Source organism: Aethalodelphis obliquidens, unplaced genomic scaffold (assembly GCF_003676395.1).
Source record: "Aethalodelphis obliquidens isolate GAN/ISIS:26980383/991018 unplaced genomic scaffold, ASM367639v1 scaffold60, whole genome shotgun sequence".
NCBI classification, from domain to species: domain Eukaryota; kingdom Metazoa; phylum Chordata; class Mammalia; order Artiodactyla; family Delphinidae; genus Aethalodelphis; species Aethalodelphis obliquidens.
In genome coordinates, this window is record NW_020838004.1 from 11,475,846 (window position 1) to 11,492,850 (window position 17,005).

Below are 17,005 nucleotides of genomic sequence, written 5' to 3' on the forward strand. Positions count from 1 at the left end.
TCTTTTAGCTGTGGCGTGCAGACTTCTGAGTCACAACATTGGAAGATTTTAAAACAGAGGAGTGACAAGATCTTTTTACAAGATCATTTAGCTACTATGAGAATGGATCATAATGAAGCAAAAGTAGAATCAGAAAGATCAATTAGGAAGCTATTGTCCAAGGGAGAAAAAAGGGAGACTTGTACTGACCTGAGAATAGGAGACAAGAAGAGAAATGGACAGATTTGGAAAGTTTTAGAAGTAGAATTGATAGAAACTGCTGGTACATTGGCTGTGGAAGATGGGGGAAAGACAGGAATTCTTATATTTGGGGCTTGAACTACAAAGAAGATGGAGAGGCTATTGACTAAGATGGAAAAAATTAGAAAGTGGTGGAAGAAGCAGGAGAGGGAGGGGGCCTGTTTTGGCCATGTTAAATGTAGGTGCTTTTAGATATCCATGCAAGATGTTAAGGAGGCATTTGGAGATAAAAGTCCGGAATTTCAGAGAGAGATCAGAGTCAGGGATTTTTTTTTTTTATGGCCTGTAGATGGTATTTAAAACTAAAATAACTCTTATGTACAAAATTGTGTGTCCCACTCCAAATTTCATAGGTTGAAGCCCTAACCCACAATGAGATTGTAATTGGATAGAGCCTTTACGGAAGTAATTAAGGTTAAATGAGGTCATAAGTGTGGAACTCTAACCCACAGGACTGGTGTATTTATAAGGAAAGGAAGAGACACCAGGAATACACAGCTACTAAAAGATCAAGTAAAGAATAAAAAAGAAACAGTAAGATTTATAAACACTGGCAGTCACTAATAACATTGACAAGACAGTCTTAATGGATTAGTGCAGACCCAAGATTAACTAGAGCAGCTGGAGGAGAAAAGGTGAAGTTAAACAGTGACTAAGACAAGTTTTCAAGATGTTTTGCTGTGAAGGGGAGCTAAGAAATGAGGTGGTAGCCAGAAGGTCATATGGAGTCCAAAGAAGTTTTTATGGGTTTGTTTTTGTGTTGTTTTTAGGATGGGAGATAATGGTGTACATTTGTGTGGAAGATCAAGTAAAGAATCAAGTAGGAAAAAAAAAGAATCGAGTAGAGTGAAAGAGCTAATACAGGAGAGAAGGAAACAAATGCAGGAGGTAAGTCCTTGAGGAAGTTGAAGGGGTAGAATCCAAGTGAAGGGCTTGAAGTTTGATGGGGGACAAGGCAATGGTGCTTCTATTAGGTTGACAGAGTTGATGGTGTGAAAATGAAGAGATTCTCTCTGATTGATTCTTTTTTTCTCATTCAAATACAAGGCAAGGTCACCAGCTCATGTGGGAATGCAAATGTAGAATTTAGGGGCTATCGGGGAAGGTGTGGTATAATTGTCTTAGAAAGTGGGAAAGTGAACAAACTGGAGAAATTTCATAGGAATGCTCAGCAATGTTGAAAGTCCAGGGAGGAGTTTTTCCTGGAAGTCTTCTAGCTGACTTATCCTTCTATTTCAACAACCTAAATAGACTTCAGATTTACCCTTAAACTAGGGACTAGAAGTGCCTTAATTGAAAACGTTAAACCTTACCCAATTTGAAAACATAGCTATGATTCTGTTAGCAAATAAGAAGGCAGGGTGGTGACTTTGGGGTAAGCAACCAACAGTATCTGCCATACATTGCCAGGTTGATAAGTGAAAAAAAAGGACATCATTGTTTTAATTACACTTATTTCTTTGATTATTAGAAATTTTTTTTATTTTGGTTGGTCATTTAATATTTTTTCTTTTGTGAATTAGTTGTTCATATAATTTACCCAATTTTTCTATATTTAAGTTGATCTTTATGAGCATTTTATGTATTTTTTAAAACATTTTTTCATGTGGACCATTTTTTTAAATTCTTTATTAAATTTTTTATGATATTGCTTCTGTTTTATGCTTTGGTTTTTTGGCCATAAGGCATGTGGGATCTTAGCTCTCCAACCAGGGATCGAACCCGCACCCCCTGCATTGGAAAGTGAAGTCTTAACCACTGGACTACCAGAGAAGTCCCATGAGTCTTTTATGTATTCAGGATAGTAATCCATAATCTATTTTATTTACTTCAAAATATATTTTCCAATTGTCATTTGGCTTTCTTTCTTACATGTACAGATGTTTCTAATTTTTCATATAAATCTGTCAATCTTTTTCTTTCTTTCTTGAGTATCATACTTAAAAAGAATGCCCCCACATTGGTTCAACATGGCAGAGTAGAAGGACGTGTGATCACTCCCTCTTGTGAAAGGACCGGAATCACAACTAACTGCTGAACAGTCATCGACAGGAAGACACTGGTAATCACCAAAAAAGATACCCCAAATCCAAAGACAAAGGAGAAGCCACAGTGAGATGGGAGGAGCTTCCACAATAAAATCAAATCCCATAGCCGCTGGGTGGGTGACTCACAAACTAGAGAACAATTATATCACAGAAGTCCAACAACTGGAGTGAAGGTTCTGAGCCCCACATCAGGCTTCCCAACCTGGGGGTCTGGCAAGGGGAGGAGGAATACCCAGAGAATCAGACATTGAAGGCTACCGGGATTTGATTGCACAACTTTGACAGGTCTGGGGGAAACAGAGATTCCACTCTTGAAGGGCACACACAAAGTAATGTGCACATCAGGACCTGGGGGAAGGAGCAGTGACCCCATAGGAGAGTGAACCAGACATATGCGCTAGTGTTGGAGGGTTTCCTAAAGAGGTGGGGGGCAGCTGTGGCCCACTGCAGGACCAAGGACACAGGAAGCAGAAGTTCCAGGAAGTACTCCTTGGTGGGGGGGGGGGGGCCCTCACAGAGTCAGCCAATAGCCTCACCAAAGGGCCTGTAGGCTCCAGTGCTGGTTTGCCTCAGGACAAACAACCAACAGGGAGGGAACTCAGCCCCACCCATCAGCAGACAAGTGGATTAAAGTTTTACTGAGCTCTGCCCACCAGATCAACACCCAGCTCTACTCACCATCAGCCCCTCCCATCAGGAAGCTTGCACAAGCCTCTTAGATAGCCTCACCCACCAGAGGGCAGACAACAGAAGCAAGAAAAACTACAATCCTCTATCCTGTGGAATGAAAACCACATTCACAGAAACATAGACAAGATGAAAAGGCAGAAGACTGTGTACCAGATGAAGGAACAAGATAAAACCCAAGAAAAACAACTAAATGAAGTGGACATAGGCAACCATCCAGAAAAAGAATTCAGAATGACAGTGAAGATGATCCAGACCTTGGAAAAAGAATGGAGGCAAAGATGGAGAATATGCAAGAAATGTTTAACAAAGACCTAGAAGAATTAAAGAACAAACACCTAGAAGATTTAAAGAACAAACAAACAGAGATGAACAATACAATAACTGAAATGAAAAATACACTAGAAGGAATCAACAGCATAATAACTGAGGCAGAAGAATGGATAAGTGACCTGGAAGACAGAATGGTGTAATTAACTGCTGTGGAACACAATAAAGAAAAAGGAATGAAAAGAAATGAAGACAGCCTAAGAGACCTCTGGGACAACATTAAATGCACCAACATTCACATTGCAGGGGTCCCAGCAGGAGAACAGAGAGAGAAAGGACCCGAGAAAATATTTGAAGAGATTATAGTCAAAAATTTCCCTAACATGGGAAAGGAAATAGCCACCCAAGTCCAGGAAATGCAGAGAGTCCCAGGCAGGATGAACCCAAGGAGAAACACACCAAGACACATAGTAATCAAATTGACAAAAATTAAAGACAAAGAAAAATTATTAAAAACAAGAAGGAAAAAATGATAAATAACATACAAAGGAACTCCCATAAGGTTAACAGCTGATTTCTCAGCAGAAACTCTACAAGCCAGAAGGGAGTGGCATGATATACTTACAGTGATGAAAGAGAAGAACCGACAACCAAGATTACTCTACCAGGCAAAGGTCTCATTCAGATTTGATGGAGAAATCAAAAGCTTTACAGACAAGCAAAAGCTAAGAGAATTCAGCACCACCAAACCAGCTCTACAACAAGTGCTAAAGGAACTTCTCTAAGTGGGAAACACAAGAGAAGAAAAGGACCTACAAAAACAAACATAAAACAATTAAGAAAATGGTAATAGGAACATACATATCGATAATTACCTTAAATGTAAATGGATTAAATGCTCCCACCAAAAGTCACAGGCTCTCTGAAAGGATACAAAAACAAGATCCGTATGTATGCTGTCTACAAGACACCCGTTTCAGACCTAGGGACACATACAGACTGAAAATGAGGGGATGGAAAAAGATATTCCATGCAAATGGAAATCAAAAGAAAGCTGGAGGAGCAATACTCATATCAGATAAAATGGACTTTAAATTAAAGACTGTTGCCAGAGACAAGGAAGCACACTATATAATGATCAAGGGATCAATCCAAAAAGAAGATAGAACAATTATAAATATATATGCACCCAACATAGGAGCACCTCAATACATAAGGCAAATGCTAACAGCTGTAAGAAAGAAATTGACGGTAACACAATAATAGTGGGGGACTTTAAAACCTCACTTACACCAACGGACGGATCATCCAGCCAGAAAATTAATAAGGAAACACAAGCTTTAAATGACACATTAAACCAGATGAAATTAATTGATATCTATAGGACATTCCATCCAAAAACAGCAGATTACACTTTCTTCTCAAGTACACGTGGAACATTCTCCAGGATAGATCATATCTTGGGTCACAAATCAAGCCTTGGTAAATTTAAGAAAATTGAAATCATATCAAGCATCTTTTCCAACCAGAACGCTATGAGATTAACAATAAGTTACAGGGAAAAAAATGTAAAAAACACAAACACATAGACACTAAACAATATGTTACTAAATAATCAAGAGATCACTGAAGAAATCAAAGAGGAAATCAAAATATACCTAGAGACAAATGACAATGAGAACACAACAATCCAAAACCTTTGGGAGGCAGCAAAAGCAGCTCTAAGAGGGAAGTTTATAGCAATACAATCCTACCTCAAGAAACAAGAAAAATCTCAAATAAACAATCTAACCTTACACCTAAAGGAACCAGAGAAAGAAGAACAAACAAAACCCAAAGTTAGTAGAAGGAAAGAAATCATAAAGATCAGAGCAGAAATAAATGAAATAAATGAAATAGAAACAAAGAAAACAATAGCAAAGATCAATAAAACTAAAACGTGGTTCTCTGAGAAGATAAACAAGCTTCATAAAACTTTAGCCAGACTCATCAAGAAAAAGAGGGAGAAGCCTCAAATTAATAAAGTTAGAAATTAAAAAGAAGTTACAATGGACAACGCAGAAATACAAAACATCTTAAGAGACTACTACAAGCAACTCTATGCCAATAAAATGGACAACCTGGAAGAAATGGACAAATTCTTAGAAAGGTATAACCTTCCAAGACTGAACCAGGAAGAAATAGAAAATATGAACAGACAAATCACAAGTAATGAAATCGAAACTGTGATTAAAAATCTTTCAACAAACGAAAGTGCAGGACCAGATGGCTTCACAGGTGAATTCTATCAAACAGTTAGTGAAGAGCTAACACCTATTCTCAAACTCTTCCAAAAAACTGCAGAAGAAGGTACACTCCCAAACTCATTCTATGAGGACACCATCACCCTGATACCAAAACCAGACAAGATACTACAAAAAAAAAAAAAAAAATTACAGACCAATATCACTGATGAATATAGATTAAAAAATCCTCAACTAAACACTAGCAAACAGAATCCAACAACACATTAAAAGGATTATACACCATGATCACATGGAATTTATCCTAGGGATGCAAGGATTCTTCAATATACACAAATCAATCAATGTGATACACCATATTAACAAACTGAATGATAAAACCGATATGGTCATCTCCATAGATGCAGAAAAAGCTTTTGACAAAATTCAACACCCACTTATGATAAAACCTCTCCAGAAAGTTAGCATACAGGGATCCTACCTCAACATAATAAAGGCCATATATGACAAACCCACAGCAAACATCATTCTCAATGGTGAAAAAACTGCAAGCATTTCATCTAAGATCAGGAAGAAGGCAAGGATGTCCACTCTCGCCACTATTATTCAACATAGTTTTGGAAGTCCTAGCCATGGCAGTCAGAGAAGAAAAAGAAATAAAAGTATACAAGTTTGAAAAGAAGAAGTGAAATTTTCACTGTTCACAGATGACATGATACTATACATAGAAAATCCTAAAGATGCCACCAGAAATGTACCAGAGCTAATCAATGAATTTGGTAAAGTTGCAGGGTACAAAATTAATGCATAGAAATCTCTTGAATTCCTATACACCAACAATGAAAGATCAGAAAGAGAAATTAAGGAAACAATCCCATTCACCATTGCAACAAAAAGAATAAAATACCTAGGAATAAACCTACCTAAGGACGTAAAAGACCTGTACTCAGAAAACTATATGACACTGATGAAAGAAATCATAAATGACACAGAGATGGAGAGATATACCATGTTCTTGGGCTGGAAGACTCAATATTGTGAAAATGCCTTTTCTACCCAAAGCAATCTACAGATTCAATGCAATCCCTATCAAATTACCAGTGGTATTTTTACAGAACTCAAACAAAAAAATCTTAAAATTTGTATGGAGACACAGAAGATCCTGAATAACCAAAGCAACCTTGAGAGGGGAAAAAAAAAAACAGGGCTGGACGAATCAGACTCCCTGACTTCAGACTATACTACAAAGCTACAGTAATCAAGACAATATGGTACTGGCACAAAAACAGAAATATAGATCAATGGAACAGGACAGAAAGCCCAGAGATAAACCCATGCACCTTTGGTCAACTAATCTTTGACAAAGGAGGCAAGGATATACAATGGAGAAAAGACAGTCTCTTCAATAAGTGCTGCTGGGACAACTGGACAACTACATGTAAAAGAATGAAATAGAACACTTCCTAACACCATACACAAAAATAAACTCAAAATGGATTAGAGACCTAAATGTAAGACCAGACATTATAAAACTCTTAGAGGAAAACATAGGAAGAACACTCTTTGACATAAATCGCAGCATGATCTTTTTCAACCCACCTCCCAGAGTAATGGAAATAAAAACAAAAATAAACAACTGGGACCTAATGAAACTTAAAAGATTTTGCACAGCAAAGGAAACTGTAAACAAGACGAAAGGACAACCTTCAGAATAGGAGAAAATATATGCAAATGAATCAACGGACAAAGGATTAATCTCCAAAATATATAAACAGCTCATGCAGCTCAATATTAAAAAAACAAACAACCCAATCCAAAAATGGGCAGAAGACCTAAATAGACATTTCTCCAAAGAAGACATACAGATGGCCAAGAAGTACATGAAAAGCTGCTCAACATCACTAATTATTAGAGAAATGCAACTCAAAACTACAATGAGGTATCACCTCACACCAGTTAGAATGGACATCATCAGAAAATCTACAAACAACAAATGCTGGAGAGGGTGTGGAGAAAAGGGAACCCTCTTGCACTGTTGGTGGGAATGTAAATTGATACAGCCACTATGGAGAACATTATGGAGGTTCCTTAAAAAACTAAAAATAGACTTACCATATGACTCAGCAATCCCACTACTGGGCATATACCCAGAGAATACCATAATTCAAAAAGATACATGCACCCCAATGTTCATTGCAGCACTATTTACAATAGCCAGGTCATGGAAGCAACCTAAATGCCCATCAACAGATGAATGGATAAAGAAGATGTGGTACATATATACAATGGAATTTTACACAGCCATAAAAAGGAATGAAACTGGGTCATTTGTAGAGATGTGGATGGACCTAAAGACTGTCATACAGTGTGAAGTAAGTCAGAAGGAGAAAAACAAATATCGTATATTAACGCATATATGTGGAACCTAGAAAATGGTACAGATGAACTGGTTGGCAGGGCAGAAATTGAGACACAGTTGTAGAGAACAAAGTTATGGACACCAAGGGGGTAAGGGAGGTGGGATGAATTGGCAGATTGGGATTGACATATATACATTAATATGTATAAAATAGATAACTAATAAGAACGTGCTGTATAAAAAAATAAATAAAATTAAATGTAAAAAAAAATGAAAAGACTGCCCCCAGGTAAGTCCTGTGGTATCATGTTTTTAAGGAAAACCCCAAGATTGTGTAAATATTTATATATTTTATAGGAATTTTATGACTTCATTACATGTATGTATTTATTCCACCTGGGAATTGTTACATAACGTGAGGTAGAGATTTCTTTTTTTCCCCTTATGTTTAGCCATTTGCCTCAATGCAGTTCTGATCATGTTAGCCCCTTAATTAGATACTGTCAAAACTCTCCATACCCTCCTACTCTCACCTCCAGAATAATGTCCAGATTTCCTGTCCTGACATCCAAAGCACTCAATGGCCTGGCCCTGTTTTCTTTCCTACCCTGTTTCATGGATTCTGTGATTTTCCTACTGCATTTTGAACTGTACAGAGACGAGACCCAGTGGGTGTGTAAAGCCCTCTGAGAACCATTTTGGCATAGAATAAGGGAGTCAAAACAGACAAAGACAGTATCGCTCACTCCCACTTCAAGTACAGAAACTCCCCTTTCACCAGATTTACATGATGATGCTTCCAGACAAGAATTTTATTGAAGATATTTAATTGCTTTAAAAGGAAAAATAAAAAACCAAAAAACCCACTCTCTAAACCAACTGAGCCTCCTGTGTGAGCCTCACAATATCTGCTTCTTATAGATCAAAATCCCCAGGAAACAGACTTTGAGGCAGAGATCTGTGCACAAGAGTTTTATCGAGGAGTGATCTCCTGTAAAGGAGTGAAGGAAGTAGGATGAAATAGAAAGAGATGTTAGAACTCTGAAACAGTTACAATAGAGATTCCAGACAAAGCTAGGAGGACCTCTGAAGCTTGAATGAGATGTCCCAAATTGAGGTAAGGGGCAGTGTTGTCCAGCCGTTGGATTGTGGCTGCCCTGAGGAAGTAAACTTGGGTGAAGAACTCTCTTGGGTTGTGGGCCTTTCCTGGAGAAAGACTCAGATATAGCCACCCACAGACCACAATTCCATCAGTTGGGGGAATGAGTGCCTCAGTTCTGCAAGGATTTCTGGGCGGTACACACGTCTACACCATTTCCATGCACTGGCTCAGGCTATTTCGTCAAGGGTGACATTTCTCACCACCTCCAAATCCTACCTATCCATTAAGCCTGGCTCTATAGCCTCCATTGAACATTCCCTGATTCTTGTCATTGTTAATAATATTTTTCTCCTCTAAGTTTCAAGCACTTTATCTATATTCCTCTTCTGGCACTATAGCATTTATCTTGGTCTACCTTCCATTAGAGCCAATTTTTACTTCAATTAATTAAGAACTTTCAACGATCCAGGCAATAAACTAGGACCTGGGGATATAGCGTGAATAAAACAGATATGATTCTCTCCATACTTTAAACAAATAATTAGAAGTTTTAAAGTTCACAGTAGTAAAAGAGCGTGTAGCACAAAACAATTCAAACAAGGGTGTCAGGGAACGACTCTCTAAAGAAGTGATGTTAAACACAGGGCAAAAGCATAAGTAGAGAGTAGTTTAGTGAAAGAAGGTGATGGGGATAAGAAGAGGGTTGTATTCAAGTAAGAGAGAGTCGCAAATGCTAACACTGACATTTATTTAACAAATATATATATATATATGTCTTCCTGTGTGCCAGACATCATTTTAGGTGCTGGAGTTCCATCACTAAACAAAACAGAAGAAAATTCCTTCCTCTCATGGACTTTGCATTCTAGGAAATGAAATAATCCAATATAGCTAGAGTTTAGAGAACAAAGGAGAAAGTGGTATGAGAGGTGCAAGATCTGACTGTATTGGTAGGTAGAGAGAGACTACTAGAAGCCTGATAAGAATTTGAAAATATTTATACCATAGGATATGGTCAGATTTTTTTAAAAACAATAACTCTAGCTGCTATGTACATGTCCTGTCTCTCCTACTATACTGAAAGCTTTTAGAAGACTGCTCTGTAAGAAGCACATAAAGCCCCTTTGTAAATAATGGGCACCTAATAAACAATAACAATAACTAACACTTGAGTGCTTTCTGTGTGCAGGAGACTGGTCTAAGCACATACCATGTGTTAAATCATTAATCCTCACAATCCACCATCTCAGCTGACTGGCTGAATGAGAGGAGGTATGCTTATTCCTTTGCAACACTGGAACCTGGATACACCTGAAAATCTACAGATATGTGAAAGGTAAGGGGAGGAGGAAGTGACAGAGGAGAAAAAAAGTCAAAATGCCACATGCACAGCTCCATACGCCTTAGCATCTTATTCAAACCAAATCATTTTAAAACATTCACAGTGAACTACAAAGATAAGAATACGTGGACAAGAAAACAGCATGATCTTACGGCCAAGAAAGACTGGTGTACACACTGGCACATCTCTAGGACCCTCATCGTATCCTGTGTATTAATAACTGTTTAAACGCGTGTCTAAAGAACATGATAAACTGGTTTAACAAAATTATTGTGCTTTCTGAGGAGGCGTTTTTTACAAATCATAATAATCTCTTAAAGCATCAACAGTAGCCCATCCCTCTTGTAAAAAAGTTTAATTTTTTTTTTTAAATCTCCTGGGGAGATTTAAATTTGTCAATTAATTTAAATTTGTCTCCTGGGGTCTGCAAAGAGACCTGCCCTGACTGGGAGACATGCCCTAATTGGGAGACCCCTACCCACCCACCCCCATCCCTGGAGTTCCCTGACATTGCAACACACAAAATGAAAGCATCTCCTGTAGCCTTGGAAGAGGGGCCGCACCTGCCTGCCTGAAAAGCTAGATAAATATTACCCTTACGAAGAGGCACCCAGGAACAGAGCCTCACAAGTATGTTCCTATTTCCAAATAGGAAACAACACAACGAGCCAGGATATCTCAGAAGATGAGGAAAGGCAATTCAGGTGGGAGGATTCAGTTGCGTGGCGAAGGGTGGTCACGTTTAATAGGTTTACAGGAGGATCTTTGACCAGAATTCCATTCACATACAAAACAAATGTGAAACAGTTCAGCGGTCCTTTCCTTCAAGCAATCCCGAGTTCTTGGATTAAGTGTAGGTTTATCTATGTAGGTTTATCTGTAGATTTACCCATAAAGAACGTATAAATAATAATCAAGAGCCACGCCCTCCCCGACTGGAGCTTTATTTCTGTGTGCCAATTTCCCGAAGATTGGATCTCCTGCTTGACTTCTTTACGGTTTTCCTCCATTGCAGGCAAGAGTTTCAGCCCCTCCCTGGCCCTTGTCCCTCTCGCAGTGCTGGAGGCATGGTGGACTGATCTGAGTAGGAAATCAAGACACCTTAACTTTATAACATTTCATAAATTTTGTTTAAACAAGTGCAAACCAAAACCAGGATTTTGCAATAAAAAGTATTTTTTATAGAAACCAAACAAGACTAACAGCCATTAGAAAGGCAGAGGAACTGCTTTTTTTTGACAGCCCTGAAAAGCTTTAACGTCAAAGACAGGAGCCCTGTCACAGAACAGAGAGACAAGTTCTACCCCCTACTTGTTTATATCTTCCTGAGGCCCTAACTCCACCCCAGCCCACCCCACTCCCAGAGGTCTTCCAGAAACAGAAGGCGTCAGGTTTAACCCTTTCCTTTACCACAGGGCCTTTTAACTGCCCGGAGACATACGACTTGATGAACTACAGGCTGCAGCTGTGCTAAACGTAGTCAAAATCAATACATAAGCAAATAACGATAACGTTCTGTTGGCACATACAGGCACAGTGTTAAGCGTATGTATTATTGCAGCAATCCAGACGAGGAAACTGAGGCTTAGAGATTAGCACCTGGCAGAATAAAGAGCAGATTGCTTGATCTAAAAAATCTATGCTTGGGCTTCCCTGGTGGCGCAGTGGTTGAGAATCTGCCTGCTAATGCAGGGGACACAGGTTCGAGCCCTGGTCTGGGAGGATCCCACATGCCGTGGAGCGACTAGGCCCGTGAGCCACAACTACTGAGCGTGCGCGTCTGGAGCCTGTGCTCCGCAACAAGAGAGGCCGCGATAGTGAGAGGCCCGCCCACCGTGATGAAGAGTGGCCCCCACTTGCCACAACTAGAGAAAGCCCTCGCACAGAAACGAAGACCCAACACAGCAAAAATAAATAAAAATAAATTAATAAACTAAAAAAAAAAAACACCTCGCTGTGAGCACTCTTAAAAAAAAAAAATCTATGCTTTACCCACAGTACTACACTACCTATAAATTAAATTTATAAAATGTTATCTTTAAATAGACCTCTTAATCCTTAAGTACTCAAAATTGTTTTAAATTAAATAAATATAGCCGGGCAGCAAGTCTGCCTGTGGCTAAATTTAATGCTTAGGACAAAAATACAACTTAGTCAAATTATTTGCCTTTTTCATATATAATATGATATAGCTCAGAAAAATCAGAATCATTGATTCATTTACTCAACAGATTTTTTGGAATTTCCTTCTGTGCGCCAGTGACAAAGAACACGTGTTGAACAGTCTCTGACCTCTTGAATTTTACTGGCTAGTGAGGGAGACAAACATTAACTACGGAAGCACACAAATATTTAAATAACTACATTGTTATAAGCGTTGTGAGGGACAAGTATGTGTTATGAGAGGATAACCAGGAAAACCAGTATTAACTGGGCTGTCAGAAAGGTCCCTCTGGGGAAGCAATTAATAATTTGAAATGTGAAGGATGCATAGAAAGTAGTTTGGCTGAAAGTAAAAGGAAGGAAGGTGTTCCAGGCAAAGGATATACTTTTACCAAGGCCCTGAGCAAGAAAAGAGCTTGGCTCTTTCCAGACTAGGGATCCCTGAGTAGGGATCCCAAGAAGAAGGTAGGAAATGAGGCTGAAAATGAAGAATATAGACCATCAGGAGTTGGATTTTACCCTATGTGCAACAGAAACCCATTAAAGGATTCTCAACAGGATAGTTTTAGAATCTGATTTATTATTTTTAAAAGCTCAAATCTGGCTGCTGTGTACAAAATGGATGTCAGGAGGGCAAAAGTGAAAGAGGGAGATGAGGTAGGAAGTCTTGCTTACAGTCTTCCAAGCAAAAAGATTGGGGCTTCCCTGGTGGCGCAGTGGTTGAGAGTCCTCCTGCCGATGCAGGGGACACAGGTTCGTGCCCCGGTCCGGGAGGATCCCACATGCCGCAGAGCAGCTGGGTCCGTGAGCCATGGCCGCTGGGCCTGCGCGTCCAGAGCCTGTGCTCCGCAACGGGAGAGGCCACAACAGTGAGAGGCCCGCGTACCGCAAGAAAAAAAAAAAAAAAAAGATTGGTGGTGGCTTGGACTAAAGTGTCAACACTGGAACCTGAAGAGTTGTAAACAGTTTGTAGTATATACATTTAGAAGATTATAAGATTTAATGATGAGTTTTATATGGGAGAGGATAAGGAAGGGGTGAGATAAGGTAGGGTCAAAGATAAGTCCCAGGTTTCTGAACTGAGCAATTGGGTAGATGGAAGTATAGAATAACTTGAAAATAAGAGTAAAAGGGGGTAGGGCTGGTAGACGGGTATCATCTAGACCAGCGTCTCTAATTTAAGGTATATACGAATCACCTGCAGAATCTGATTCAGTAGGTCTGGGGTGGGGTCAGAGATACTGCATTTCTACAAGCTCTCAAATGATGTCAATACTGTTTGTCCATCGACCACACTTCGAGTAGCAAGGCTCTACTCTACCAACCCAACATAGGGTTATAAAATTTTTATTTAATTATGATGATTTCCTAAGGAAAGGAGATTTTAATTACAAAAAAAGAGAGCATAATTTAAAAATAAAGTTCTTTAATACGAAGTGATTTAATTTTATGAAAAAGTACACCACCCTTAGTTTGTCCATTTGGCCACAGATGAAATGAAATTTTTATTATGAACTGACTTTGAATAGCCACTGATCTAAACAAAATAACTTATTGATGAACAACATTTTTCAAATTTCAACTACTTGTGATCACAGCTACTATTTCATTCCTCTATAAAGTAAAAAGCTTATTCTTATCTATCAGGAACACACAACCACTGGAATCAGCTTAATATTGTTCTTGGCTTCTAACTGTGTTCAGTAAATCTTTTTCAAATCATTAGAATCATAGAAAATTTATACCAAGTAGAACCACAGAAAGAAAATAAGTGCTATTTTGACACATTGATATAAGTCAATATTAGAATTAGCTCCCTCCTCACTTTATTGAATGTTTTTAGTCAGACTTACTTTAGGTAAAATATATGTGTATTTTAAATTATCAGATAAAAGCTGGTAGTTTGGCAACTTTAAACAGTGACTAGAGAGCAATTAAATGGTCAATAAGATTAGACTGAATTTTAGAAGGATGAGAGGAAGCAAGTAGAGTTTAAATACATGAAATAGCAAGATGACAAGCATTGTTCAATAATTTCCAAATAATTTGTAAAGGCTTTGAAGGCAGGATCGATATTTTATACATTTTGGAATTCCCACAGTGCCTAGCGACATGCAAGGTGCTAACTAGCCAAATGAAAGGAATGTAAAACCTGAAAGAATAATAACAGTTAATGACCAAATATTAGAACAACGGTAATGTACCACTTGGTAAACTTTTACAGTTAAATGAAGCGAATGGGAGCCAGTAGTAATAATTAACACCTTCATCTTGTAGCAACAACTTACAATCCAATGAGGCAAAGTCCATATTTTAAGGATGTAAAATTGAGATTCATAGCAATTAGGTGATGAAAAACTAGAAGAAGCTAAAGGAGAGAAAATAATAATTTCTAACCCAGCGAGTCTCTAGGAGAGAGCCATAAATTAAAATATGTCAAGTCAAACCTTATTTCCTATATACACAAACTATATATTGAGATTCTGTTCCTAGAAGCCCACATGAAAATAGCCATTAATATTAAGAACTACCATACATTAGAATTTTAAGTGTCAATCATTGTGATAAGCACTTCACACAACTTAACTAATTTAATCTTTATGATAACCCTATAAAGTAAAAAAAAAAAAATTATGTTCTATTTACAGATGAGGAAACCTAGACACTAGAGCTAGAGTTGGATTTCTGATCTGACTTCACTGTCCATGCTGTTAAACATAGCTGTACTGAGACAGGCTGGGACCTGGGGCCTGGGACCGTTTGCTGCAGTGCTTGCATGTGAACATGCATCTCCTAGAGCAATAGAATATAAAGAAACTGTAACTGCCCTGTTGTGACAAATTATGAACAGCAAGATACAAAGAGGCCAAAAACCACATGCCACTTCTGAGGTGCAGGGAGCAATAGCACGGTACTGAACATCATCCCTGCACACAGCACCACCAAGGGGGTATGCAGACCATCTAAGCCACCCTTCCAGCCCAATCCACCAATCGACCCTCACCCTCACCCCTTTTAAGGGATCAGCTAGCAGCCCCTCAGGGGGTGAGCAAGGGAACCTGTTACTTGTTTTTGCTCCCTCATTGCTGCAGCACGAATCCCAGTAAAGCCTTGTCTGAATTCCTCATCTGGCCTCTTACCAATTTCTTTTGATTAAAGAGTCCAAGGGGACTTCCCTGGTGGTGCAGTGTTTAAGAACCTGCCTGCCAATGCAAGGGGCATGGGTTCAAGCCCTAGTCCAGGAAGATCCCACATGCCGCGGAGCAACTAAGCCCGTGCACCACAACTACTGAGCCTGCGCTCTACAGCCCACGCACCACAACAACTGAAGCCCACACGTGCCCTAGAGCCTGTGCTCCGCAACAAGAGAAGCCACCGCAATGAGGAGCCCGCGCACCGCAAGGAAGAGTACCTCCCGCTCCCCGCAACTAGAGGAAGTCCGCGCGCAGCAGCAAAGACCCAACACAGCCAAAAATAAATAAATAAATTTTTTAATAAAAAAGTCCAAGGACCCTGATCAATAACAATACTGTACTGTGAAAATAATGAAACTGACCATAAAAATAAAGATTAAAAACAACATAAACATACACAAAATTAAACACAATATGAGAACTGTTTTGTAAATGTGGGAGGGTTTTTTTCCACATATACTTGTCCGGCCAAGACTCCTTAAAGTGTGAGTCAATGAAAGTTAGACTGAAAACATCTTTTTTCTGGAAAATCTCCCTATGGAAAATGTTTTTCTTTGCTCCAAGAAGTTGAAAAATCATAGTTCTGAGATTATGGGTATTTTTATTCTTTTTGCTTACTTGTTTCTTTCCTGTGTTAAACATGTGTTACTTATGCAATTTTTTAAAAAAAAGAAAAACTTAAAGATAATTGGGAGATAAAAATAAAAAACTATTGTCAGGACCGAATTAATAAAGGTTGTATAGAAAATATACCAATCATGCATATTTAAGTGACAAATAACAACTAGAAAACTATCAATTTCCAAGTAAATATTGAACTTAAGACTATATAGTCAAAGTATAATCACTGATTATAGGGTTGAAAAAAAGAGGATGAATTTCATCAACAACACAATAAAAATGATTACTTTTGAGTAATGCAAAACATAAGCAAAAAATTCCTAATTTAAATTAGCATCCTAGGTCCAAAATAAGTATAATTATATCTTTATTTTTAATGGGGGATTTTTTTTTTAATTTAAGGAACATTATAGAGGTTCCTTAAAAAACTAAAAATAGAATTAACATATGACCCAGCAATCCCACTACTGGGCATATACCCAGAGAAAACCATAATTCAAAATGACACGTGCACCCAATGTTCATTGTAGTAATATTTACAATAGCCAGGTCATGGAAGCAACCTAAATGCACATCGACAGATGAATGGATAAAGAAGATGTTGTACATATATACAATGGAATATTATTCAGCCATAAAAAGGAACGAAATTGGGTTATTTGTAGAGATGTGGATGGACCTAGAGACTGTCATACAGAGTGAAGTAAGTCAGAAAGAGAAAAACAAATATCGTATA

General features: G+C 38.4%; 1 protein-coding gene across 1 annotated transcript in view; it reads left to right on the forward strand.

Annotated features, from left to right (window-relative positions):
- Window positions 1-17,005, forward strand: part of CEP126 (centrosomal protein 126) — a 165,665-nt gene that overhangs the window by 145,107 nt on the left and 3,553 nt on the right. Inside the window, exon 12 of the mRNA XM_027087788.1 lies at window positions 1,011-1,128. Coding sequence (XP_026943589.1) covers window positions 1,011-1,128 — 118 coding nt within the window. The remainder of the gene's footprint in view (window positions 1-1,010; window positions 1,129-17,005) is intronic.